Here is a 19,831-nt window from a genome sequence, read left to right on the forward strand (position 1 = left end):
AGAACAACAGTATCTACTTTATGGAGTTTTTATGAAGGTTCAATGAGACAATATGCATAAAGGCTTAGAACAGTGCCTGGCATACATTAAACAATAGATAAGTATTCACATTTTTGGGGGTGAGATAGGGTGGGTGAGTAGAAGGCAATAAAATAAAAGGATATGGAGTACAGTTTATCTTTTTACTCTCTTTTACTGTGGCATCTTGAGTTGGTCCTCTAAAAGTTTTCCCCATAAAGACACACATAGTTAAGTGCTATAATAGTGCTACCAACACAGAACTATACAATCTTTCTTACAAATGCCAATCTGGATGTAACCAAATATTGTATATTACATTACTTTCTTGGTTATTCCCTATAAACAAGTATACTGTTTTTTACACATCTAATAGATATTATTTAATGCTCATTTACTTGTACTGGGCTCGTGATTCTATTATTTAAAATAGCACAACAATATGAAAAAAGATATAGTAACTATGCAAAAAAACCAACAACAGTCTGAGATAAAGAATGACATAACACAAATAAAGAACACATCTGATTAGGGGAAGCTGAGGATTGAATCAGTGAATTAGAATAAAGAGTTGGAAATATCCCTCAATTAGAGAACCAAAAAGAAAAATCAATTACTAAACAGGAGGATAGCTTAAGGTAACTGTGGGACAATGTGAAAGGTAACAATATTAGAATAGTAGGTGTGCCAGAAGAGGCAGAAATGGAGAAAGGAATAGAGAAGGTGGTGTTTGAAGAAATAATGGTAGAAAACTTAGCCCTAACCTGGTAAAGGGAAAAGTCACACAAGCTCAGGAGGCACAGAGAACTCCAAATAAGAAGAACCCAAACAGACCCACACCCAGACACATCATAATTAAAATGCCAAAAATTAAAACAAAGAGATAATCTTAAATACAGCAAGAGAAAGAAAACTATTACCTACAAAGAAGTTCCCATAAGGCTGACACCTGATTTCTCATCAGAAACTCTTACAGGCCAAAAGGGAATGGCATGAAGTACTCAAGGTAATGGAAAGCAAGGATCTGAGGCCAAGATGACTATATCCAGCAAGGCAATCATTCAAAATAGATGATCAAATAAAGAGCTACCCAGAAAACAAAAAAACAAAAAACAAACAAAAAAAAAGGCTAAAGGAGTTCATCACTCCAGACTAGCATTATAAGAAATACTGAAGAGATTGCTGTAAGGAAGTGTTTCCCAAACTTTTGACATATGTGTACCTCTTCTATAATTTTCGTAACGCTGAGTACCCCTAGTACTCACGAGAACGTAGAATTAGGCGCAGCTAAGCACGGTGCAGTGCATATCCCCACCAAACTCCAGTGCAATGCCTACCCCCACCAAACTCTTCCTGTACCTCTGGGGGTCCGCGTACCACACTTTGAGGGATTGTTGAGAAGAAGAAACTGAGAGAGAAACCTAGCCATAGAGAATTAAAATGGCTATAAATAAGTACCTCTTAATAATAACCCTAAATGTAAATAGATTAAAGCTCCAATCAAAAGGGTAGCTGAATGGATACAAAAACATGACCCAACTACATGCTCTACACAAGAGACCCACCTCAAAACAAAAGACACTCACAGGATAAAAGTGAAGGGATGGGAAAAAAAAAAAAAAAAAAAGCTGGAGTAGCAATACTCATATCCAATAAAATAGACTTTAAAAGCATCATGCTAAGTGAAATAACCCAGTCGGAGAAAGATAAATATCTCAGTCATTTGTGGAATATAATGAACAACAATAAACTGATGAACAAAAATAGAGCCAGAGAGAAGGGAAAATATACTAGAGTATAATAAAAGTAATCCTGTTATTTGCAGATTTTTAATATTTCCTACCAATTTTGTGATATTATACTGTTAGTACAGTTTTGGTAATATTATACTTAAAATCCTTTTATTCTTAAAATATGTTTATTGCATGAAATATTATATGTAAGATCATTTTTCTTCAATTGCATGTAAGATTATTATATTTTAAATCATTTTTCTTGAAATAAAAAAAAGAGGTCATAAACAAAGAATTAATAATCCCAAGGTTGGCAATAAACCTAACCTCCAGTGGCAAATACAATCAACTTAAGTGATTAAATTCTGCTCTCAATAAATGTAGTATATTCTAACACAAACTAATAGTCTCAAAGTTACTTGTCAATGGTCTTTCCAAGGTTTACATTAAATAAACTTTTGACTTTTATAGGAAACTCTGCCTTTTCAGAAAATGGAGTTAGCCTTAAAATCAACTCAATGATGACAAGATACATGTTAAAAATGTTATCAAAAAAAAAAAGTTTGACCTCACTTTTTTGCAACTGGTATATAAATATCTTTTAATCTTCCTAATCTATGTAAAGCAATGTTTGTCTCCTCAAAAGCTCTTTCACTAACAACTTACAATCTTTTCAGATTTACTGCTATGGAAATTATTAAACTTATTGATAGTTTAATAATTTTAATCCTTAAATTTAATTAAGGCTAAAAAAAGAATGTTATAGAACAGAATGTAGATAATAACCAAAATAACCTAAAAATAAACATAATTGTTATGAATAGATTTAATAAATAAGTATTCTGGAAGAGAAGTATCTGTTGCTATAATAATGCACATTAAAGAAAAATCCAATGTTTATCTATTCCATAATGTTTCCAAGAGTAAGGAACAGGCTTAAATTAACTAAAAATGAATTCAAAATTTTAAAAGGCAGGAAGAACATTCTCATTCTGAAAAATAGATAAAAATGTTTAAAAGTTACAAAATTCTCTTACAGTGCATTAAAATTATCAAATCATTTTTAAAACAATCTGCTTTTGTGCCTTCTATTAAAAACCATCTCCCATTACAATAAGAAGGTTTAATAAATTTGGAGATGCAACCAAAAATTAAAAGATAAAAAGAACCAGATTAACCACATGTGGAATTTAGTCTACCCTAAATTAAGGTTAATAAATCAGTCATGGATGACACAGCTTATCCCAAAGCATATTCTACACAATACTATTATTTGGAAAAAAAGAAAAAAAAAAGCCCTGTGTTCAAATAAACTTGAAAAATATTGTTTAAAAAAAAATGAAAGTTTCTTTTCTTCAAGATCTTGAAGCAACCTTAATATACAGGCACAGAATCAATTATTCACAATTCTAAAGTCTCAAAGATTCCAAAAAATAAGTTTTGTGTTTTTTTTTTTAATATATATTTTATTGATTTTTCAGTCTGCAGGCCGACGCTCTCCACTGAGCCAAACCGGTTCCGGCCAAAAAATAAAAGTTTTAAAAAATAATTTATATGATAGCAAAATCTGACCTGAATTGCTAAGAGATTCTTTATAGTCTTCATCATTTAGTCTGATTATTCATACATTTTTCTTTTCTGTAGAAATTATGTATTTGATTACAGAGCTACTCCAAACTCCACTGAGGATGTTCCTTTGAAAACATTATATACATCATTAATACCCTTCTATTAATTTCTAAATCCCCAAATATAAATGGTACAAGAGTTTTATAAAATGCATTGTGGACCTGTACTAATGCACAATTTAACTCTATAAGAGGAACAGCTCCCAAACTTGGGACCAAGGTGCTCTCTTAAAAAGAAAAAGGAACCCTAACCAGTTTGGCTCAGTGGACAGAGCGTCAACCTGTGGACTGAAGGGTCCCAGGTTCAATTCCGGTCAAGGGCATGTAACTTGTTTGCTTTGCTGATACATCCCAGTAAGTGGTGTGCAGGAGGCAGTTGATCGCTGTTTCTCTCCCATCCATGTTTCTAACTCTCTATCCCTCTCCCTTCCTCTCTGTAAAAAAACAACAACAATAAAATATATTAAGAGAGAGAAAAAGGAAGACCTGACCCGTTTGGCTCAGTGGATAGAGCATCAGCTGCGGACTGAGGATCCCAGGTTCGATTCCAGTCAAGGGCATGTACCTTGGTTTCAGGCACATCCCCAGTAGGGGGTGTGCAGGAGGCAGCTGACCGATGTTTCTCTCTCATTGAACTCTCTATATTTCACCCTTTCTCTCTGTAAAAAATAAAAAAAAATATATTTTTTTTAAAAAGAAAGGAAATCCTGGATTAGAGTATGTCCAAAACTGACTATAAAAGGCCACACAATATCTCACACCTAATAAAGAAGCCCAGGGTAAAATGATGTACAATAAACTTTTGTTGTTATTATAATATCTTATGTAATAATGTAAAACAATAAGCAGCTTAGTGTCTGATGATGAAAGAGAGCTGGTCTATGCTTATTCACTGCTAACAACAGAACGGTATTTTCCAAATCCAAGTATTTTTGTTACTAAAGACTTGACTCTCTAAAATTTGCTCTGAAAATAAAAACAAAAAGGTATATAGGCAAGTGCATTATTTTCTCCTATTTCATGCCTGTAAGACTTCTCTCCTCAACTAAAAAGGCACACAGAGGATATCTAAATACTAGCTGAATTTGCTTCTGACCTTTTTTCATTCACTTGTCTAGAACTGGACATGAAGTTCTCAAATTTTCTCTCTGATCTACATTCTGAAGTTATATTTCAAAAATAGATCACTTTATTTGTTTACAATACAAATTCATTTTATTCTAATCCTCATCAACTAATCTTTTTATTCTGCTACATCAATAACTATGTTACTTTCTAAACCACTTTAATTCATAATTAACTTTGAACACATTAATAGTAGGTCATACATAAAAACTTAATCAAAGGTTTTAAAAAATAATGGTATTAATAAAACAGTATTACATATTATAAAACTGGAAACATTTTCAAATTTAAAATATTTAATATTTCAGAGGCCAACATTTCAGAGAACTCTTCAAGTCAAACTTAATTTATGTAGCCTAATGGATTGCTTATAAAATTTTCAAAGTTTATTTCTGAAAGTAACTTTAAAATATTGTAGCTTTTCATTACTTGGCCAATGTGGACCCTTTGCAATTATTAGTTCAACAAATTAAGCCTGTTCTTGATAGTAAATTTTATACTACTTCCTTATCAATGATACATTGCATATACATTAAAAAATACATTTAATTATATTTACTGATTTAAATAACTAAGCTATAACATCTACTATACCAGTTAAACTAAATTCATCCCTTCATTTGCCAATTCATTATCAAATTATTGCCAAATCTTAATTATCTTTGTAACTGAGGGAATGAAAAAAAAAAAATTTGAAATCCACAAATAATTACAATAAGCCACAATTTATTTTAGTAAACAATTCAAGGTTTTCCCAATCAGGCAACTTTTTATTAGGGTTAATCATCTGCTTTTATCTCACCTATCCTCTGAATAAATGAGACATTTAAACTGATTAAATGGCAAAGATTAGAGAAAGCAAAAGCAATTAAAAAAGAGCAATCAACCACTGAATACTATGGGTCTGTATACACACTTTAACAGCTGATAACCCATTTAGTTTTCACTTCTTTTCAGGTTTAACTGATTTGAAATGGATGAACAAAGAAAATTTAACTAAGCTTTGAACAAAGAAAATTTATCCTAAAGTGCCATTAGACTTTTTCTTTTGGAGATACATAAAAAATAAAGTTTACAGTATAAAACAGTCGACGAAATGAGGGCACACAAATACTGAAGAAATAATTCTTTATAGTTGATATTCCATGAGTTTGTGTTATCACCAGTGCCTCATCCAGAATTGTCATCATTTCAAAAACAGGCAATAACAAAAAAATTATTCATTTCTGCAGATGCTTTTAAATTTTGAAAATGAAGTATATGGTAATAAACAACGGCTTTATAATCACTCAAAGTGCATACACATCTTGGGGTGACATCTTGTATATTTATCCAATTTTTTGCTTTAATTTTAAATAGGCTGTGACAGCTTCCTGCCCAGTTGGGATGCCTTAATAACTCCACCTGGTGGGGTTCCTGCTTCCAATTCCTTTCCCGTGGTCCCACTCCTATCTACCTAGCTTTCTTCTGTCTCCTCAGCAGGACAATTTCACCAGATACAGAACATCTGCTACAGTGAAAGAAATTAACAACAACAACAACAAAGAAATGAAGCAAATAGTCCCAGACAGAAATCGAGCTCGTGGGGAGTCATCCTAAGGCACTCCAAACTCCACAAATCTGCATCTCTACCTGCACCACAGCATCAGTCAGCATCTCCAGGCCTATCTCTGGGCCTTGCTGTTGGCGAAGATCAGAAAGAAAGAGGGAGATAAAGCAAGAGGAGAGAGAAATCAACACAGGAGAGAGACATCCTGAAAAGAGAGACCATGGGGAGACAAAGAAACAGCCCACAAATGAAAGAGAAGCAGGCATCACCAGAAAAGGAAGTAAATGAGTTAGAGGCAAGCAACCTACCAGAGCAAGAATTCAGAGTAACGATCATAAGATGGCTAAAAAGAATGGAAGAAAAATTTGACAATATGAGTAAGAACCAAGAGGAAATGAAGAAAAACCAAGAGGAAATGAAGATGACTCAAGAAGAAATGAAAAATGACATTGCTACTATGAAGAACTCAATAGAAAGCATCAAAAGCAGACTAGAAGCAGAGGATCGCATCAGTGACTAGAAGATAAGATGGGAAAAAATACCCAATTAGAGCAGCTTCTAGAAAAAAAAAATTAAAAAGCAGGAGGAGAGCCTATGGGAGCTTTGGGACAATGCAAAACAAAACAATATTCGAATAATAGGGGTTCCAGAAGGAAAGGAAACTGAGGTAGACATTGAAAATGTATTTCAATAAATAATGACAGAAAACTTTCCCGAGATAGAGAAGAAAAAACCCACACAAATCCAAGATGCTCGCAGAGTCCCAAGCAAAATGAATCCCAGAAGACCGACGCCAAGGCACATCATAATTAAATTGGCAAACACCAACGACAAAGTAAGAATCTTAAAAGCAGCCAGAGAGACACAAAGTTACATATAAAGGAACCCCCATCAGACTAACAACTGATTTCTCAACAGAAACTTATCAGGCCAGAAGGGAATGGGATGAAATATACAAAGTCACGCAAAGGAAGGGTCTGAATCCAAGAATACTGTACCCAGCAAGGCAGTATTGAAGGTGAAATCAGGAGCTTCACAGACAAAAAAGACTAAAGGAATTTATCTCCACCAAACCAGCAATGCAAGAAATGCTAAAGGGTCTACTGTAAAAATAAAGAAATAGGAAGTGAAGAAGGAACACAGGGGTATGGAATAAAAATGGCGTCAAATGAGTACCTATCTAAATGTAAATGGTTTAAATGCTCCAATCAAAAGACATAGGGTAACAGATTGGATAAGAAAACAAGACCCATACATCTGTTGTCTACAAGAAACCCACCTCAGAAAAAAAGATGCACACAGGCTGAGGGTGAAGGGATGGAAAAAGGTTTTCCAGGCAAATGGAAATGAAAAAAAAAGCTGAGGTAGCAATACTTATATCTGACAAATTAGATCTCAGAGTGAAGAACCTAACAAGAGATAATGAAGGCCACTTCATAATACTAAAGGGAGCAATCCAACAAGAAGAAATAACCCTGGTAAATATATATGCACCCAATACAGGAGCACCCAAATACATAAAAAAAACAACAACTGCTGGAGGACATTAAGGGAGAGATTAATAGCAATACAATCATAGTAGGAGATTTTAATACCCCACTGAGAACCCAGATATCAACCCAAATCACTATGCTCAGTTAATATTTGACAAAGGAAGCACGAACATACAATGAAGTCAAGACAGTCTCTTCAATAAATGGTGTTGGGAAAATTGGACAAATACATGCAAAAGAATGAAACTGGATCACCAACTTACACCATACACAAAAATAAACTCAAAATGGATACAGGATTTAAACATAAGATGGGAAACCATAAAATTACTAGAGGCATCCACAGGCAGCAAAATCTCAGACATATGCCAAAAGAACTTCTTCACTGATACTTCCCCTAGGGCAGGTGTCGGCAACCTGCGGTTCCGGAGCCGCATGCGGCTCTTTTGAAGCGTTGCCGCGGCTCCCAACAGCAAGGGGGAGTGGAAGGGGGGGGGGGGGGGCGGGGAGCTGTATCACTTACCTCCGGCGCTCCCGGTGCTCTGTGTGGCAGGTTGCCGGCGACTTAGCGTCGCTAGGCAACCACAGCGTCCCTGTCCTGGCCCAGCCTCCTCCCTCACATCACAGCGTGTGATGTCACTGAGGGCACACTGAGCGTGCACCTCTGAGCTGGGGAGGAGGAGACTGCTGCGAGGGGAAAGAGAGGTGCTGACAGAGGGGACACTGAAAAATAATAATAATAAAAAAGCAATAAAGAGAAAAAAGGGAGAAGGAAAAAGAAGAAGACGGAGAGGACAGAGAGGACTGTAGAAAGAAAAAGTGGGCTTGCAGTATGACTGTCACTGGGAGTCGGGCCTGTACAGTGAGTGGAAAGCATATATTCTGACCTCCTGCTCCACAACAAGGTCCGGTGGCTGTCCAGAGGCGAGGTGCTAAAACGCTTTGTCGCATTTTTGGAAGAAGTAAAAACTTTCCTGGCCAGCAAAGAGCTCACCTTTGCTGAGCTGGAACAACCAGAGTGGCTGGAAAAATTACATTTTATGGTAGACATGGCAGCACATCTAAACACACTAAATACAACCCTTCAGGGGAAAGGAGGCACAGCCCTGCATATGCTGGAGGAGGTTTTGGCATTCAAGCGCAAGTTGACAGTGTTTGTCAAAGATTTACAGAGAGGTACACTGTCTCACTTTCCCTCTTAGAGAGAGTTCAAACAAAGTCATGATACGATAAATTTGGAATAATTGAAGTCTGCAATCACCACAATGCAAAGTTCGTTTGGGAAACGATTCTGTGAGTTCAGAGAGGAAAAAACCACATTATCCTTTCATGTCACTCCCCCGGCAATCGATCCATTCCTATTGAATATGACTGCATCTGCAGGTGTAAGTCAACCTGATATTGAGATGGAACTGGCCGATATAGCCGACAAAGATATATGGGTGTCCAAGTTCAAATGCTTGACAGCTACTCTTGAGAATGTTGCCCATCAGAAGGCCATTCTGGCTCAGAATCATAAATGGAGTGATATTGAAAACCTTTCCAAACAGGACAAACTTGTATTTGAAACATGGAATGCCATCCCCAACACTTATATAAACATGAAAAAGTATGCATTTGGAGTCCTGTCGATCTTCGGCTCCACATATGTATGTGAGCAAGTCTTCTCCAACATGAACTATATTAAAAACAAACATTGATCACGCCTCACAGATGACAACTTGCAAGCCTGTGTGAAAATAAAGGTAACGTCTTACAAGCCCTGATGTGCAGACACTGTGCACTGAGGTTCAGGAGCAAAAATCCCATTAACCAGGTAAATTAAATATTTTAATTAGCTATTAATTTGCAAAAATATATTTTACATTGTTAAGTGAAAAAGTCCTTTTTTTCTTCAGATTGACAGCTAACTGCACGATCTGGTATATAGCATTAAAGTAAGAAACAATATATGCAGTGTTATATTTGTTTTAAATGTTGCAATGGTTTTGCGGCTCCCAGGTTTTTTTTTTCCTTCGGAAACGGGTCAAAGTGGCTCGTTATGTCTTAAAGGTTGCAGACCCCTGCCCTAGGGCAATGGAAGCTAAAGAGAAAATAAACAAATGGGACTACATCAAAATAAAAAGCTTTTTTACAGCAAAAGAAACCATCAACAAAACAACAAGAAAGCCCTCTGTATAGGAGAACATATTTGCAAATGTTATCACTGATAAAGGTTTAATCTCCAACATCTACAGACAGCTTATACAACTTAAAAGGAAGATAAATGACCCAATTAAAAAAATGGGCAATGGATCTAAATAGAATCTTCTCAAAAGAAGACAGAAGGAAGGCCAAGAGGCACATGAAAACATGCTCAAAGTCACTAATTATCCAAGAAATGCAAATCAAAACAACAATGCGATACCATCTCACACCTGTCAGAATGGCCAACATCAACAAATCAACAAACGACAAGTGTTGGTGAGGTTGCGGAGAAAAAGGAACCCTCGTGCACTGCTGGTGGGAATGCAGACTGGTGCAACCACTGTGGAGAACAGTATGGAGCTTCCTCAAAAAACTGAAAATGGAACTCCCATTTGACCCAGTAATCCCACTCCTAGGAATATATCCCAAGAAGCTAGAAACATCAATCAGAAAGGATATATGCACCCCTATGTTCATAGCAGCGCAATTTACAATAGCTAGGATTTGGAAACAGCCTAGGTGCCCATCAGCAAATGACTGGATCTGAAAAATTGTGGTACAATCACACAATGGAATATTATGCTGCCATAAAAAAGAAAAAATTCTCATCGTTTACAGCAACCTGGATGGAATTGGAGAACATCATGCTGAGTGAAACAAGCCAGTCAATGAAAGAGAGACACCACATGACCTCACTTATTTATGGATGATAAAGAACATTATAAACTGAAGAACCAAAAGATAAATATAGAGATAGTAAAGCAACAAGCAGACTGTCAAATTACAGCGGGGAGGTTAGGGAGATCTGGGGGAGATTCAAGAGACCAACCGAAGGACTTGTATACATGCATATAAGTACAACCAATGGACACAAAACTCTAGGGAGGGAGGGTATGTACGGGAAGGGGGGGGGGGGCATTGGTATATCGGGTCTAGTAATAATTAATGTCGTTTTTAAACATTCGTTTAAAATCTTGCTTGGCATTGACTTGTATTGACATAACCTTCAAACACGTGGTATCTACAGAACGTGTGAAGTGCAATTAACAAGTTTTGCTTGAAAAAGTTTGTGTTTGGTTTGGTTTTTGTTGCAAAACTAGGGCTAAGAAGATGGCGGATGAAGAGCATATTCGGCACTGCATGCTTTACGAGTTCCAATTAGGAAGAAAAGCAAGTGAGGCTGCAAAAAACATCTGTAGTGCTCTTGGTCAAGATGCAGTTAGCGCCAGAAAATGCCAGCGTTGGTTTGAGAAATTTCGCGAGGGAAATTTTTCTTTAGATGACAAGAGTGGTCGAGGCCGTGTGTCCAATTTTGATCAAGAAGCTCTTCAAGCTCTTTTGGTGCAAAATCCTCAAATTACCCAACAAGAGCTTGCGACAACTTTAAATTGTTCACAAAAAACAATTTCCAATCAATTGCATGCACTTGGCAAAGCCCCAAAATTTGGAAAATGGGTTCCTCATGAGTTGACTGACAACAACCTTAATCAAAGAGTCACAATTTGCAGTTCGCTCCTCTCTCGTCAAAACCGTTTGCCGTTTTTAGAGCAAATTGTTACCGGAGATGAAGAATGGGTGCTGTATGTTAATTTGAAAAGGCGGCCTCAATGGTTGGACAAAAATGAGGCTCCGCAGCCCACGCCAAAACCTGACTTGCATGCGAAAAAAGTGATGTTGTGTGTTTGATGGAATTTTAAAGGAATTCTTCATTATGAACTTTTACCATCTAACCAAACCATTACAAGTGCAGTGTATAGTGCCCAATTGGAAAGGTTAGCCCAAGCTTTAAGAGAAAAAGAACCCGCGCTGATTAATCAGAAGGGCGTAATTCTTCACCACGATAACGCACGACCGCATACTGCAAGAATCACTGCTGAAAAACTGCGCCAGTTGGAATGGGAAGTTCTCCCTCAACCTGCATATTCTCCTGATATTGCCCCTTCTGATTACCGTTTGTTTCGTTCTTTGCAAAACTTTCTTCTTGGAAAAAAATTTAATAATGAAGAATGCCTCAAAAATGCATTGACCAAATTTTTTGCATCAAAATCACAAGAATTTTACAACAGAGGGATTAAAATGCTTCCTGAGCGTTGGGCACAAGTAGTAGAAAACAAGGGCAACTATATTGTTGATTAAATTTTGTTGTATTGTTTAAATAAATTCGATTTTAAAAAGTATTAGAAAACGACATCAATTATTACTAGACCTAATATGTACAAAAATAAGAATTTAATAAAAATAAAAATAAATAAATAAAAAATAAAAATAAATAGGCTGTGACAAATACATTATTTAAATTAGGTATAAGACAAGCTTACAAATTCTGTTATAAAAATATGATTCATGTCTTATTAGTTGGTATAGCTCTTTTCTTATATTTCACATTTTTCTGTATATGCAAATACAAACTGAAAACAGTGCTGAAAAATATATAATGTGGGGGAAAACTGAGACCGAGAAAGATAACCTGGCCTGCCTTAGTTTAAGAAGCTAGTTGCTATGAACTTTAGTCCTGGGAATGCAATCTCCTGATACCAGTGCTTTTTCCACTGCACTGTAACTGCCCTTTCCCAGGAAAAAAAAAACTTCTCATCAGTGATGGAAAGTATCACTTATGAAGAAATTGGTTTAAAGAAATATAAACACATAATGTCCAAAGACTGTCAGATGAAAATTAAATTCAAACGTATTGCCCCAGTATTTTGTTGTATTGTTGTTAATAATAAAACCTCTTCTGCTCTGGGTTTTAATCATAGGGAATAATATAAAACTTGACCCTTACATATGCATGCAAACACGCATATACACATGTTCATTTCATTCTGTTACGATGCCTAATTGAAAGAACTTGAAGTATGCATAAATGTAATTCTCACCCATTTGTATTAGCTTACCAGATTTGTGCTTCTTATGTTTTGCTTTCTTTTTGATGATCAATAACTTATTCTGGATCTCAGGTTTGTAAGACTTGAATGCAAGAGAATGAAGACCTTCACGCTTTCTCTGTAAGTTTTCATTCAAAGCATCTTTTAATTTCTTTTTTTTCTTTTTCTTCTTTTTTGCTCTCATTTTAGTTAGCTTGAGTTTCTTGTGGCTCTGCAGTGACTGCTCTAATAGAATATCCCTTACAACTTTGGGGCAGCTAATTTCTGCGTGATCATTGTGACTTCCATTTACATGTATTTGGCAAGATTTCAGAGCATTTTCTTTTAATGGACTGGATTCAGGCTTTACTCTAGAAGTTTCACCAAATCTTTCGTGATTTTCTATAAACCTTATTTCACCTGGACTAAGAGGCTCTCCAAAGCCAGTAACTTCACCTGGACTTCCTGGTTTTCCTAAATTTTCTTTACAGCAATCAGTTTTCTTAATTTCGCAGGGTCTGCGAATTCTAATTTCACAGTTGGATTTCACTTCCATTTCAACAGAGATGTCATGATTATCCAAGTTCATTTTAGCATGGCAGCAAGTTGGATCCAAATTAACTTCTTTCTCTTTTTTGAAGGCAGAGGGCAGGCCTTCTCTACCACACCTATGTTCTCCATTACTTGTACTAAAATAGTCACACTTCAATTTCTCTAGTTTAATCCGAGGTACTCTTTGTATTTTAATGGGTGGAATTGGAAATTCTGGGGCCTGAAAAGGTCTCTGCTTGTAAATCCGTACATCTGCACCACAGAACTGTGGAAAATGTACATAAGCATTCTCCAAATAATCGTAACCAAGTATAACTTCCCTGCATTCATGAATAGGTTGTCCAAGTACAGCATCTTGAACTTCTTTTTGTGTTTCATACACAAAATCACAAAGACCCTTAAGTAACCACACTTTTTGGTGGAAAGGTAGTTCGTGAAAAGGTTTTTCTTCCAATGGATTAACTTCTCCAAGAACTTTAAAAAACTGAGGACACAACCCAAGTTTCTCAGCACAGTTATTAGGATTTTCAGTCTGCCCTACAGCAGTGTACCACTGGTGTACTTTCTGTCTCAGTGCTGCTTCCCAGGTCCTGTAAGGCAAAGTAGGTCTTCGATGTAAGGTAGGTCTGCGATGAGGAGGACTTAGTAGAGAAGTCATTATTTTAGATAAAAAAGCATTACACTGAGGCATCAGAAGACAGCGTTCCAATTCGTAGAAGACTATTTCTGGCAAGTTTAGAATTTGCTGGGCTAAGCAAAGGAAATGCCCAATAGCTGGAATTTCCCACATGGTCTCCATACAAGTTGGAGCTGCTTGAGCTAAAAGTCTTCTTTCCCATTCTTCTATTTCCTTTTGACTAGCTTCTTCTGCCTCTTTTCTCTCCTGCTCCCGAAGCCTAAAGGAAATTTAACAAAATATGCTATTATTGTTTAAAGTAGAAGATGCCATAAAATAACAAATTTTGTCATATTTATCTTCATACAAGGCAACTGGCTGGTCTAGTTTACAGTATCAGTACAAAGTGTTCCATTGACTGTACCCCTTTTTTTTCAGACGAGGAAACACACATTCAACTTGATCATGAGTTTTCTTGATAGAGGATTATCACTGACAGACAATATTGCCACTCAAAGTAAAACTCTTATAATGTACACCAACTTTAAAATAAAGGAAAAAAATTTAAAGCATGTTTTCTAAACAAAAGAAGTTTAGTGTTTTCTAGAAGTAATGTGACATCATAAAGGACCTGTAAAGATGTTTATATCTTTTGAGCCCATAATTCCATTTCTAAAAAGTTATAATAAGAAAATAATTCAGAACAAGCAAAAAGTTATGTCAATGTTAATCAGTTTTATCATATATTTATGATATATTATATATAACATACATGATATATTATATCATATCATATATAAAAAAGTTGCACTACACAACTAGAAAATAAACTGGCTATTTTATGTAGCCTTAAAATTAGAATTATGAATATGACATATAAACACAAAAGTATCAGAACACAACATAGTACTGAACAAACAATAGCAATAATAAAAAATATGAATACATTGGACAAAGACATTATAGCATTTCAAAAATAAATCACTCCTAGATTGATTATGGGTGCATTTTTCCCCTTAAAAATTTTTCTTTACTGACACTGCTACAAAATCTTATTTAAAAAATTAAAATTATTTGAAAAGATAGATGTAAATCTTTTTTATATTGTATTAGACAAGGTGTTCTTAGACATAACACCAAAAGCAGAAGAAATAAGAGAAAAAATAAAGGGGACATCATCAAACTAAAAGCTTTGTATTGTGAAAAGACAATCCACAGGAGAAAATTTTTATAAATCATGTATCTAATAAGAGATTTGTATTTAGAAAATATAAGGAACACTTACAACTCAATAGTAAAAAGATAAATAACTGGATTATAAAAAAGGGCAAAGGATCTCAATAGATATTTCTCCAAAGGTATACAAAAGAACAAGAAGCATAGAAAAGATGCTCAACATTGTTATCCCTTAGAGTAGGGGTGTCGAACTCAATCAGAGAAGGGGCCAAAATCTAAAATCCAGCCTAAATCGCGGGCCGAATGGTTTACTGAACAGTCATAAACTGTCATTGTGATGGAAACGCAGCGGAGTGCAGTGATGACAGCGCGGTGCGGGCCACATTGCAAGGCCTGGCGGGACGGATTTGGCCTGCGGGCCTTGTGTTTGACACATGTGCCTTAGAGAAATATATATCAAAACCACAATAAGATACCAATTTATATCCACCAAGATGACTACAAGAAGAGAGATAAATATTGGTAAAAAGGTGGAGAAATTGGAAATTATTATTTGGCAATAAAGCAAATGAAGTGCTGATAATGCTACTGAACATGGATTAACCTCAAAAACATGAAACTAAGTGAAAGAAGACACCCACAAAGATCACATATTGTGTAACTCCATTTATTTATTTATTAAATATATTTTATTAATTTTTTACAGAGAGGAAGAGAGAGAAATAGAGTTAGAAACATCAACGAGAGAGAATCATCAATCAGCTGCCACTTGCACACCCCCTACTGGGGATGTGCCCACAACCAAGGTACGTGCCCTTGACCAGAATCGAACCTGGGACGTTTCAGTCCGCAGGCCAACACTCTATCTACTGAGCAAAACTGGTTTCGGCAGTGTGTAACTCCATTTATATGAAATGCCCAGAAGTCTATATAGAGAGAAAGTAGATTAGTAGTTTCCTAGGATTAGGGAAGTCAGGGATAATGGAGAGTAATAGATAACAATCTTTCTTTGTTGAGTGATGAAATGTTTTAAAATTGATTTAAGTGATAATTGCACAACTTTGTGAATATACTTGATTGGTTTAATTAATAAAGGATTATTTTCATTAATCAGGATGAGAGAGGGGAATCGTGGTTTTCCGAGCAGAGCAAAAACGATAATGCTAATGCTGTAGATGGCTGTGAGAGATGTGGCGATCAGGGTTAGCAAAAGGGCTCAGGCGTTTGTATAAGACGTGCTGATTGTTTCGATAATTAGATCCTATGAATAGAATAACTGATTTTTACAATTTCAACAGGTAAATTGTATGGTGTATAAATTTTATTTCAAGAAAGCTGTATAAGGTAATATGAAATTTGGGGGGGGGGGAATAGGATACAACAACAAATGAAGGAAAATATAATAATTTATCTTATTCTTGATTTTTGAAAAGCTTCCTCTAGAAATGATGTATAAAAACACTGATATGTGACTAATTATTGGGCTTTATATGAAAACCCAGGTATAATGTCTGACACTGGCTATTATCTATACTATCATATTGTAATTTGTTAAAATACACAGTAAGACACTATTTTAGCAATATCAGGATGTTCTTTCACTGAACATGCCTCCATTTACCTTTTTTGACTGAGAGGTCACATTACAACTACCTTGTTACAACAGATACAACAAATTATTTGATCAAATGCTCCTAGTTCATTAAAAATATTAAACTGTCGCTTGCAATTTGACATCTAAACTAATAAAAGTGTAATATGCTAATTAGACTAGGTCGACTGGCCATCTTTGTACGTCCAACCTCCTTCTAAACAAAGCTATGGTGGTGGGGGCTGAGGCAGAGGCAGTTAGGGGCAATCAGACTGACTGGGGAGAGCCATTGGGGGCGAGATCATGCCTGCAGGAGAGGGCCATTGGGGGCGAGATCAGGCCAGCAGGGGAGGGCAGTTGGGGGCAAGATCAGGCAGGCAGACATAGGTGTTAAAGGCAATTAGGCAGGCAGCCAGAGGCAGTTAGGGGCGATTAGGCAGGCAGGCAGGCAGGCAGGTAAGTTGTTAGGAGCTAGTGGTCCCAGATTGTGAGAGGGATGTCATACTGCCACGTATTTCATGCACCGGGCTACTAGTCTACATATATGATTATATCTGAATACCCAAATAATGCTACATTTAATAAAATTAAATTTCTTTAAAGGTACTTATAATTTTGAAGAGTTTTAACTTCTCACTGTGAATGGGGGTTAGTTAAGGTGGGCTGGCAGAATCAAATTTCCCTGATACAAAGCTGGGACTCCAAAAGCCCACATAATCAGAAGAAAAATATAATAGAAATATCAGTCTCTTCTCCTGTCCCCAATTAGGGGACTGCAAGGAAAATTGTTTTCAAAATAGAAGTGGTAAATGGAAGGAAACAAAGTCTCTCAAGAATTTATGCCTGGCTAGCATGACTCAGTGGTTGAATGTCAACTTATGAACCAGAAGGTCAGTTCAATTCTGGTCAGGGCAGATGCCTGGGTTATGGGCTCAATCCTCAGTGTGGGATGTGCAGGAGGCAGCCAATAAATGATTCTCTTGTGTCATTGATGTCTCTCTCTCTCTCCATCTCTCTCCTTTCCTCTCTAAAACCAATAAAAACATATTTTTTTTTAAAAAAAGAATTTATAACCATAAGTTTACTCTCATGTGGATTTTTACCCACATTCACATTTTCAGGGTGCTCAGAAAAACATCACACTAAAATATGAGTTTAATGTGGCCTCATTCCAAAACTGTTGTCAGCTATTTCACCAGAAAAAAAATATTAAATCTCTTAAGGAAATGCACCTTAGTTCTAGATCTTCAGAAACTCCTACTGATACAGTCACAAGAAACAAGTTCATAATCAAAGATACATAATATCAAAGGAAACAAGGTACTATGAGGACAGGAAAAAAAACATGTATATATGGCCCACCAAAAACTTAAGATATAAAAAATTACAGGACGTGAAAAATAAAATGTTTAGTACAAAGAAATTTAAAACATGGGGAGTGGGTGTAAGCCATCAGTCAGACATCCCAAGGGCTCCCAGACTGCAAGAGAGTACAGGCTGGACTAAGAGACCCCCCCCCCCCCAGTGCATGATTTTTGTGCACCGAGCTTCTAGTAAAACAATATATATCAAAGATTAAAAAAATAACCCCTTAGAGAGGAAAAAATTACATTTGCAGAAATGACAAAAAGGTAGAGAAATTTTTCAGTAGCAACAAAGTAAACCAGAAGCAATAACTAGCATTCATGAATGAGGACATTTCCAATCAAACAAAAAACAGAACTGATTCTAACTAAAATAACAACTTCTAAAGTGTCTTCTGTTACCCAAGATGAAATAACCAAGAATCAGATTTACTTTCCCATCTGAACCAACAACAAAACCCTGAAAAAATAGATAAAACAGTAGTTTTCAAAAACCTAAAAATCAAACAAAGGATAGTGATTCTCAGCTTAACAATAACCCACAACCTTCTGACCAACTAGGATAGTTATTCTCTAAGAGAAACAGATAGGTGAACCTAACAACTTCTGCAGCTGATTGAGAGAACTTCCAGGCCATGACATAGGGAGGGAAAACCCAGAAGAGCCCATGAGACTTCTTGAGTTGAGGAGTCCACAGTCCATATCTACACCGAGACAGCTAGGATTTGCAGAACACAGTACCAAACAATAAGAGAGCTGCATAAAGTGAGAACACCAAAGATGTACAGATGGTCCTTCTTGAATATTCAGCATATTGATTAGTGCATGCATGTAAAGAAACAACCCAAGGCTAAAGGGGGCTGGGTGGAGGAGACACCCCAAATATTAGAAAACACAGTATTTATTCTCACCACCAATACTGGAAAAAACTCATAATGCATAGGATACTGGTTAAAATAGGAAAGTTGTGCCTTCATAGCAAAGAATAATTTAGTCCTAGACTGAACAGATCATTCTCTGGACCTAAGTAACAAATTATAAAAGACCCAAAATAATCCAATTGTTTATAACAACTACATTTCAGAAATAATCTCAAGAAAGTTTATAGGAATATAAAAATACCTGGCACCCATCAATATAACACACAATATTTGCATATAAACCAAAACTACCAGGCATACAATGAAGCAGAAACTCATGACCTATAATGAGGAGAAAAACCAATCAATGAAAACTGACCCAGAAAAGAAAGAAATGCTAGATTAGCAAATAAAATAGTCATTGAAAGTAATCCATATGGTCAAAAAGTTAAGTAGAGACTTGTAAGATATAAAACAGACCCAAATCAAACTTTTAGATATGAAAACTAAAATGAAAATATTCTAAATGGGACTACTGGCAAATTAGGCGTGGCAGACAAAAACATTAGTGACCTTGAAGACAGAAACGATTCAAATTTCTATAGTATATATTATACTTCAGAAAAAAAAAATTACAGGATGAAGTTCTAAGATGCAAAAAGGATTGGAGAACAAATCAAGTGTTAATCATGTGGGTAAAAACATTATAAAAATTATAACTGCCTAGTTTGGGAGTTTTAAAAATGAGACAGCCAAATTCTTAATCAACAATATGTGAGATAGATGAGGAAGAAGAAATCATAATTAAGAAGAGAAATTGAGCATGTAAGTTCCAAATTTAAAGAGAATTCTATCTTCATTTTCTACAGATGAATATCAATAGATAATGCCAAATTGAAAAATGAAGAAACAGCAATATAAGCATGCACTGTATTTAAAAATGTGGAAATAATTACTAGAAAAAATGGCTAAAGTTAAAAACGGATATTTCTAAGTCATAGACTTGAGGTGAGTTGAAGTGAGGCTTCCGCCTTTCATTAGAGGCCTCTCAGGATACAAAATGATAAAAGCATGC

At 35.9% G+C, this 19,831-nt stretch overlaps 1 protein-coding gene across 4 annotated transcripts in view; it reads right to left on the bottom strand.

Annotated features, from left to right (window-relative positions):
• Nucleotides 1-19,831, bottom strand: part of KIAA2026 (KIAA2026 ortholog) — an 85,498-nt gene that overhangs the window by 36,775 nt on the left and 28,892 nt on the right. For all 4 annotated transcript variants that reach the window (XM_036434010.2, XM_036434011.2, XM_036434013.2 and 1 more), the window contains one exon: nucleotides 12,628-14,045. In XM_036434010.2, coding sequence (XP_036289903.1) covers nucleotides 12,628-14,045 — 1,418 coding nt within the window. The remainder of the gene's footprint in view (nucleotides 1-12,627; nucleotides 14,046-19,831) is intronic.

Source organism: Pipistrellus kuhlii, unplaced genomic scaffold, assembly GCF_014108245.1.
Source record: "Pipistrellus kuhlii isolate mPipKuh1 unplaced genomic scaffold, mPipKuh1.p scaffold_m20_p_12, whole genome shotgun sequence".
Taxonomy (NCBI): Eukaryota; Metazoa; Chordata; class Mammalia; order Chiroptera; family Vespertilionidae; genus Pipistrellus; species Pipistrellus kuhlii.